Source organism: Nycticebus coucang, chromosome 16 (assembly GCF_027406575.1).
Source record: "Nycticebus coucang isolate mNycCou1 chromosome 16, mNycCou1.pri, whole genome shotgun sequence".
Classification (NCBI taxonomy): domain Eukaryota; kingdom Metazoa; phylum Chordata; class Mammalia; order Primates; family Lorisidae; genus Nycticebus; species Nycticebus coucang.
The window spans coordinates 13,741,702-13,750,762 of NC_069795.1; the positions used below are offsets into that span (position 1 = coordinate 13,741,702).

The 9,061-nt window shown below is 43.9% G+C and overlaps 1 protein-coding gene across 1 annotated transcript; it reads right to left on the minus strand.

Annotated features, from left to right (window-relative positions):
- Positions 1-378: 378 nt before the first annotated feature.
- On the minus strand, positions 379-3,775 carry LOC128567603 (heterogeneous nuclear ribonucleoprotein Q-like). Its single transcript, XM_053564924.1, has one exon. The coding sequence runs from the start codon at positions 3,625-3,627 to the stop codon at positions 1,939-1,941; it is 1,689 nt and encodes a 562-aa protein (XP_053420899.1). The 5' UTR covers positions 3,628-3,775; the 3' UTR covers positions 379-1,938.
- Between the last annotated feature and the right edge of the window lie 5,286 nt (positions 3,776-9,061).

Here is a 9,061-nt window from a genome sequence, read left to right on the forward strand (position 1 = left end):
CGGATCCATAACAAATATGCAATTACCCTGTAACATGTCACAAATGTTGCTGAGGTTGGTTTCTTTACAAATGAAAGTGTTACTACTAGTCACCAGCACCAGTTACACAGTGGTTGTGCAGGGTGTTGTGTATTGCAATGATTTCTCCTCATTTTCAAATTTATGTTCAATACATATCAGAGAGTGTGTAATTGAGAAATTAGTTTATTTTGGGTTGAATGAAAGGTTAACTGATTTGTTGACATTAAGAACAAAGGGAGATTAACTCAGAAACTATTTTCTTTTTTTTTTTTTTTTTTTTTTTTTTTTTTTTTATATTAATGACACATAAAAAAAATAAAAACTTTATTACAAAAATAAGTTACACTCGCCTCCAGCTTACAGTATAAAACAATTTTATTTGCAGGAATGCAAAATGATTGTTTGCCATGAGCAATTTGAACATATGACATGTCTAATTTTCTTGTTAAATTTGCATTTACTGGGGAACTGGTGTGTATAAAACCTTAATTAAGTATAAGCTCTGATCTTCATCATGGTGCCTATTGGGTATGTGATATAACTGCAGTATCCCTTTGGGGAAGGGGAGAAGGGATTTCTTTACACCAAGTCCTAATGAAACTGTAATTTCACTTTTGACTTTAAGTTATCAACTCAGGACTTGGCCAAAAATTTTGAGGGTGATTCAATAGAGGATGCTTCACCACTGAACACTCACTGTCATCAAGGTGCTTTAGAAAATTAAAAACATAGCACAGATGATTGTACTCTACAAGTTATCATGACCTGCATAAGAAATGGAAAGCTGATTCACATGTGTACAGTGATCAGCATTAAGAAATGCACTAATGAAACATACCTTTTACCTAAAAAGCTAAACTACAGCCATATACTAATTTCTATGATTTATGAAAAAACTTCAAAATATCCAAATGTCAGGCTTCGCTGTACAACTGTCAGTTTTAGTCTGACTTTTTATAAAGGGACACTGCAGTATTTAGTACAAGTTCGGATGCACTTTTTTTTGAACATCTGATGTCTTACAAAAGTAACATCTTGCTAAACTATTTTACATCCAAATAACTACAATATCTGAAGAAGCAAGGCTGCTTTTTCAGCCACAAAATACGACAAAAGCAAGGCCTGTTATGATGGTCATGAGGAAGTCTTACAAGCCTCTGAAACTAAAGGCAACTAAGAATGTTACATTTGGTATATTAAAATCTTACCCTCATATCATATTTAACAAGCCTTGCTTTTATCTACAAAGATTTTCTATGTACAGTACAGACAGGGTATAGTTCAATCCTCTGCTACTGAGGTAGTTAACCAACCCTTTTAAAAAGGTTCTGAAAAGAACCACTATCTGGAATGCCTGACTAACCAGCTCTGATGATTACACCTGAAACTGCATATCTGAACACAATTCAAAAATGATTACTATAAAAAAGATATAGACAATCATGATTAACCTTGGTGAGCAGAAATAATTTAAGGATACCAACAGTGGCATTCATCTATACCACTGCAATAAAATTTAAATGCACAAATTCAAGAGAATATTTCAAAATACCACTGCTGGGATCCTTAATTTAAAAAAACAGGGGAAAAATCTACTTAGAGCAGATTTTTTAGAGAAGAACTTTATTCTTTATTAAGATACCATGCTAGAAGTTATGAAGGATTTCTGTTGGAACACATTTGGAAAATAGAGTAGCTTTAGTTTAATAACTTGCACTGCAGAGAAAATTGTTAAAGAAATTCATATCAAAGTCCAAGTATTAGTTCAATGTCCCGTATTTGATTCCATGATCTTCATAGGAAGGTCTTCTGCAATAGAATATGCTCCTATACAGCCGAGATATTTAAGGTTGCTTGATTTCCTTACCATTACTCCACTGCAAGCTTCTGGTGTAATCCCACATAGCAAGTCAGTCTTCATTGTAACAGGTCAGGACCGGCCTCGACCCCTTTTCCCTGCCCGCGGCCTCTTTGTTGTTGGGCACCTCCTCTCGCACCACGAACGCCTCTTGCTGATCCGGGACCTCCTCTCTGTGAATAACCGGCTCTACCGCGGGGAGGAGCAGCCCCGCGACCTCTGGATGGAGCAGCACCCCTTGCTCCTCTACCACCCCTTCCTCTAGCTCCAACTTGAAAATCTTCATAACCATAGTATGGATCTTCATATCCACCACGATAGTTATGGTAATCATAGCCATAATAATCATAATAATCTTCGTATCCGTAATAATCTGGAGGATATCCATAACCACCTCTGCCTCCACGCCCTCGGCCTCTTGTTGGAGGCGGCATATGAGGTGGACCATAATAGTAGTAATCGTCATACATTTGATTCTTTGCTGCTTGCCTCTGAGCTTTTCTTTCTTTCCTTTTCTGATCTGGTGGCTTAGCAAAAACAATTTCAATATTTTCTCCCTCCAAGTCTTTGCCATTCATTTCCTCCATAGCCTTGACAGCACCATCTCGCTCATCAAAATGAATGAATGCATAATCTTTTAGTTTCTTCACTCGTTCCAGTTTCCCAAACTGACTAAATGCCTTTTCTAAAATCTCTTCTGTTACAGTATTGGCAAGGTTGCGTACAAATAGCACTTTTACCTTTGCCATGACCTCAGGATCAGGATCTTCTATAGGATCAGCCCATTCGACAGTTCCAACATTCCCCCAGACCTTGACTTTACCGCTCATTAACCTGCGTCTTGCTTGGGCGGCTGTTTTGTGATCTTCATATTCAAGAAAACAAAAGCCTCTGTTTTTTTTCTTGTCATCCGGTTGGTGGTACAAAATGACATCGGTAAGACCCTCTGTTACTTTGCTAAATTCTTCAAGAATCTGTTCCTTGGTTTTACTCTTAGGAATAGAGCCCACAAAAAGCCTATTGTTGGCAACTGAGATGCAGACACCAATGTGTTTTCCAGAACGAATTTCATGATTATTATACAATTTAACAGCCTCCTGAGCTGCTTCTTTTGTACAAAAAGTGACAAACGCATAACCTCTATTGAGACCAGTTAGTGGATCCATCATTAGACGTAGATCCCATATAGGTCCAGCTTTCTCAAACAATGGAACAAGTTCATCCTCAAATAGATCTCTTGGGATCTTCCCCACAAATATCTCAGTGCCAACAGAAGGCTGCTGACCTGAATAAACGGAATCTGGAGGGGGTCCCCCATACTTCCTCTGTCCGGTGGTCACATCAAGTGTGTAGCCTGTTCTTTCCAAGAGTGCCTTAATTTTTGCCTCATCTGGTCCTTTACTGGAGTCTGCTACTTTGGTCCCCTGTTTTTCTCTCTGCCTGTAAGTCTTCATGACTCCACATAAAAAGGCACTTTTGTTCTGAACATGAGAGAGATCACTGTCCTTAAACTGCTGAAGAACTGCCAATGCGCCGTCTTCATTGAATTCTTTTAAAGCTTCGATAGCTCTTTCATCTAAATCACTATGTGCAACTAGCCCTGCAACGTAAATTTCATCTAGTTTTTCAGCAACTTTCTGTGGTAAACCAGCATCAAGCAATGTCTGAAAATTTTCTGAATGGATAACTGCAGAAGTAGTATCCATGGGCTCTTCAGTACCATTTCCATTAACATGTTCTGTAGCCATGTTTCCAGAGATCTCCCCGTGAGGCCGAGGCGGAGGAATCCTGTTCGAGGAGATTGGGCTGCGGGAGACGCGTGCTCGCGGCTCCCCGTGTCCGGCGCGAGTGGAGCTGTTGTAAAATGGCGGCCGGAGCTCACGCCGCTGGCAGCAAACCCCAGAAACTATTTTCAAATAACTGAATATTATTTAGAATTTATCTGTTGCCCAGGATGGTGTTCGCAGGGGCTGGAGGCTGAGTGAGGATCTTTACACTGTGGTGAGCTTGTGCCATGTCTGTTGACCATGGTCTTGAAGGGATTTAAGGCCAAGTGTGGACAGATCTTGTGATTTTTCAAGAAAAACCAGAAATCTGGAATATTATGGGAAGTTTCCCATTTTTTTTAAATGTTAGCAACAAAATAATAACATTTTAAAAGGCCTGATTCAGCAGAGGGCTGCCACCTTTCAGCCTCAATAGAAGCACCTCAGACGAGAGGTGAGATCAGGGAGGACCAGGAAGAAGGACGCATGCTTACTGGGGCCGCTCCAGGCACTCCCACTGCACTGGAGGTGAGAGTGAGCGGAAGGGCATGTCACATGTAGATCCCGACTTCCTCTGTATGACTGGAGAATTTTCTCCCCAACTACAGAGAATGTTGCCCACTGCTAGCTTTCAGTCATCACCTCTTTTTGGTAACTAGTTCCACTCAAGGAAGCTGCTTTGCCCCCATACAGACCCTTTTCTCTGGTGCAGCCTGCATCCGGTGAGGCCCCTTGCTCTGGAGGATGGGTCCAGCTTTGGAGCTCCCCAGAGAGTTGGCTGAGACCTTTGGTTTTTTTGTTTGTTTTTGTTTTTGAGACAGTCTCATTCTGTCACCCTGGGTAGAGCACCGGCTAGCTTTTCTAAGTTTTAGTAGAGATGAGGTCTTGCTCTTGCACGGGCTGGTCTCAGAACTCCTGGGCTCGAGCAATCCACCTGTCTCAGCCTCCCAGAGTGTTAGGATTACAGGCGTGAGCCGTGGCACATGGCCTGAGGCCCTTGTTGAGATTACACTGCAGTCCAGCTTCTCCCTCCTCTCTCCTCTTCTCTGGTTCCCTCCCCTCCCCTTCCCTGCATGCTAATTTCCATCTCAGCTTCTGCCTCCCTGGCAATAAGATCTGTGACACTTGGCTTCTCTCTCAGCCTCCATTCTACATCCCTAAGAAGTGGCATTTAATGAGCAAAGCCAATCTAGTAGCAATATTTGAAGGGGACATTTTCCTGGTCCCATTGAGGAAGATGTTTTTCTCTTCTTTTCTTTCTTTCTTTCTTTTTTTTTTTCTTTTTGTAGAGACAAAAAGTCTCACTTTATTGCCCTGGGTAGGATGCCTCCTGAGTAGCTGGGGCACCTGCCACAATGCCTGGCTATTTTTTTGTTGGAGTTGGGCTGGGGCTGGGTTTGAACCTGCCACCCTCAGTATATGGGGCCCTACCCACTGAGCCACAGGCGCCGCCCAAGGAAGATGTTTTTCAAAAGACATAGTTTGAAACAACCTCTAACACCGCCCACACACACCTATCAAAAAATGCACACACGCCTGTGGTCCCAGCTACTTGGGAGGCTGTGGCAAGAGAATCGCCTAAGCCCAGGAGTTGGAGGTTGCTGTGAGCTTTGACGCCACAGCACTCTACCGAGGGCATTAAAGTGAGACTCGGTTTCTACCAAAAAAAAAAAAAATGCACACACAACTCCTGAAATCTTATTTTCATCATTTGTCATAACAGTGCAGTAATATGAAGACATCAGGTGATGTGGGAGAGTTAAGGTTGCTAATCGACTGACTTGGAAATGGGAGATCATTCTGGAATATCTGGGTGAGTACAATATAACCACAAGACTCCTTAGAAGTAAAAGAGGGAGGTAGGAAAGTCAGGGTCACAGTGAGGCAGTGTGAGATTCAGATGCTACCTTTGAAGTTGGAGGAAGGGACCCTGAGTTGAGGAATGAAGGCAGCCTCCAGATGCTGGAAAAGGCAAGGAAATGGGTTCTCCCTTGAGAGCCTGCAAAGGAATGCTGCCCTGCAGACACCCTGATATTAGTCCGGGAGACTCATTTTAGACTTCTAACTTCCAGAACTTTAAGATGATCGATTTATCTTGTTTTAAGTCACTAACCTCGTAGTCATTTGTTACAACAGCAGTCAAAACTCATACAGGCGATCAGTCAAGTGGAAATAAATTCACTCACAAAACACTTCCTTTTTTGGGGTTTTAAAACTGGTATCTATCAGACCATCAAGGTAAGTGTGCTGCCCTGTGCTCAGCTATTTGGTGACCAGTGACCCACTTTCAAGAAGCACCTGTTGGTCCTGTTTTGTATGCATTTTCTCTTAGGATTACAGCCAGTATTTACTACTTGAAATAATTTTTTGTGGGGGAGCAGACGGGATTATTTTTGTCTTATATTAGCTGGCTCTTAAAAAAGAATTACAATAATATCCAAGCTCTTCATTTCCAATCAGGCATTTTCTTGGCGTAGAGAATGAAAGACAAAAAAAAAAAAAAAAAAAAAACAAACACAAAAAACCAGTTGCTAACCTTTTATATTTCTATCAGCTGGGCAAAGAAATGACATAGAGAAAAAAAATAAAGAAATGACATAGAGGTGATAAGGAAATACAGGGAAAAGTGGCCAGGTTGCTGTGGTTTACTACGGTTTTAGTTGCCTGTGGCTCAAGGAGTAGGGCGCCGGTCCCATATGCTGGAGGTGGCGGGTTCAAACCCAGCCCTGGCCAAAAAAAATCACGAAAAAAAAAAAAAGAGAAGTAGGCTTTGACCAATCAAAGCAAATAATTTGCAGTAGCAGGGCCTGGAATGTTGCTTCTTACATACCATGAGTTTTGAAAGGATAAAAGCACCACTTGTTTTAAAGGGGAAAAAAATTAACTTACATGCCAAAAGGAGGAAGAATGCAGCTATTGAAGGTCCCCTATAGATGAGAGCTGAGCCACGGCTGTAGAATAACACAGAATGTGTGCCAAGCAGTGACAGAGGGATCCTTTCCCGAGTGGAGGCGGTCTGCACCTCCATGCCCTGGGCACAGCGCTCCTGCACTCCTGGGGTCTTGTCTTTTTTGATACCAAAGCTTCATAACCTTTGTCCGCCTTTACTTGCAGCCATTTAAAAGAAACACTTAGAAATCTCAATAATGCATTTCACCTATCCCTTTTATTTATTTATTTTTATTGTATTTCATTTACTTTTTTAAGAGACAGAGTCTCGCTTTATCACCCTCGGTAGGGTGCTGTGGTGTCACAGCGCACAGGGACCTCCAACTCCTGGGCTTAGGTGATTCTCTTGCCTCAGCCTCCTGAGTAGCTGGGACTACAGGCACCCGCCACAGTGCCCGGCTATTTTTTGTTGCAGTTTGGCCGGGGCCGGGTTTGAACCTGCCACCCTCGGTATATGGGGCGGGCGCCCTACCCACTGAGCCACAGGCACCGCCCTCACCTATCCCTTTTTAAAAAAAATTCAGAATATTACTGTTTTGGTTACATGGATTGCTTTTGTATTGTTTGAGTCAAAGTTATAAATGTGTCCATGACCCGATGGTGCACCTGTACCCTTCAGGTGAGATTTCACTCATCCTCACCTACCCCTTCCCCCACCTGCTTGACTTCTGTCACCTTTTTAAGAGGAAGTGTGGGAGACAGGATACTCTTTCCTTGACCCCTTGCTAACTAAGAGTTCAATTCAGTCCAATAGTTATCCAGCTAAGAAGATGACCCAAACGCCGTGGGAAAGGGTGGCCACACAAGTTTCTCAAGCTTGGCTGTTGTGTTTCTTCTTTATACAATGGAGATGACATGGTGGGGGCCGAATTGCATCCCCTCAAACTTCATTTGTTGACGCCCTATCCCTTACTACCTCAGAATATGGCTATATTTGGAGATAGGCTCTTTTTTTTTTTTTTGTAGAGACAAAGTCTCACTTTATGGACCTCTGCAGAGTGCCGTGGCCTCACACAGCTCACAGCAACCTCCAACTCCTGGGCTTAAGCGATTCTCTTGCCTCAGCCTCCCGAGTAGCTGGGACTACAGGCGCCCGCCACAAGGCCCGGCTATTTTTTGATTGCAGTTTGGCCAGGGCCGGGTTTGAACCCGTCACCCTCGGTATATGGGGCCGGCGCCTTACCGACTGAGCCACAGGTGCCGCCCTGGAGATAGGCTCTTTAAAGAGGTGGATACATTTAGATGAAGCCGCTAGGGTGGGCGCTGGAGCACAGAGAAACGTCAGACCTTGTGAGCACACGGAAAAGGCGAGATGTTGGCCATCTGCTGGCCAAAAGGAGAGGGGCAGGAGAAAATAAACCTGTTGACACCTTGGTCTTGAACTTCCAGCTTCCAGAACTCTAAGAGATAAAGTTTCTGTTTTTAAGCCGCGCTGTCTGTAGCATTTTGTTACAGCAGCCAGTGTAAACCAGTACAGTATTTAAAAAGTAAAGTACCAGTCTAACACCTCCCAGCACCACTGGCACCACTTCTGGGAGGACCCCACTGATGTGGCGGATGCCAGCTTCCGAGCCCCACCCTGCTGATGCCGCCACCCCAGCCTGTGCTCAGCGCTGATGCCGCTGATGCCGCCACCCCAGCCTGCGCTCAGCGCTGCTCTGCCCGCCCGGCCGGCACTATCTCAGCTCTCGCTTTCCCGTTTGCCCACGTCTGCAGCGTGTCTTGCCAGTTCTCCTCTCCTGCCGCCCCAGCATGCTGCGTTGCACAGAGCAGGTGGTGGAAGACGTTTGGTAAATAGGTGCATGTTTCTAATCAATGCAAGTTCCGTACCTCCAGAAGACGGCTTGGTCAGGAGCCTGGGCTATGAAGGGGTGGGAGCAAAGACTTCTGGAGAGAGATCTGGATCTGGCCCTGGGTATTTATTAGATGAGGGGTAGCGGGAAGGCTGAGTAAAAGCTGCCTCCCATTTTTTCAGTCTGGGTAATGCCTCCCTAGATTTTAAGGCCAAGAACTGCCTGGGAAACAAGAAGAGATTGGTGGGCTTCGTTCCTGCTTGGGGAAGGCCTGCGGGAGCTGTTATGAGTCTACGGACATATTGTATTCATGAGACTTTTTGGGTCTGTTTCCTTTTAAACCTTAGTAAGCCTTTCAGAAGTAAGTCTGGCCTTTTATAGTTGTCAGGGATCCATAGTGTCTCTAACACAAGCCAGGTACTGTTCTCAATTCTTCACTGCATCAACTCCTTCACTCCTCTTAACATCCCTGTAAGAAGGACACTATTATGGCCTCATTTTGCAAATGAGGGTAGCAAAGCACAGAGATGTTAAGTAACTTGCCTAAGGTCACACAGCTGGCAAGGGACAGAGGAAGGTTTTGATTCAGGGCAGTCTTTGCTTTTAGTCACCAGCCTCTTTGTCTTTCACTATTGCCTCTTTAGGAATGGAGGGAGGGAAAAGGGGGGTTAATA

Bases quoted from the DNA above. Each gene is read 5' to 3' on its own strand.
- LOC128567603 (XM_053564924.1), bottom strand. From the start codon at position 3,627: ATGGCTACAGAACATGTTAATGGAAATGGTACTGAAGAGCCCATGGAT.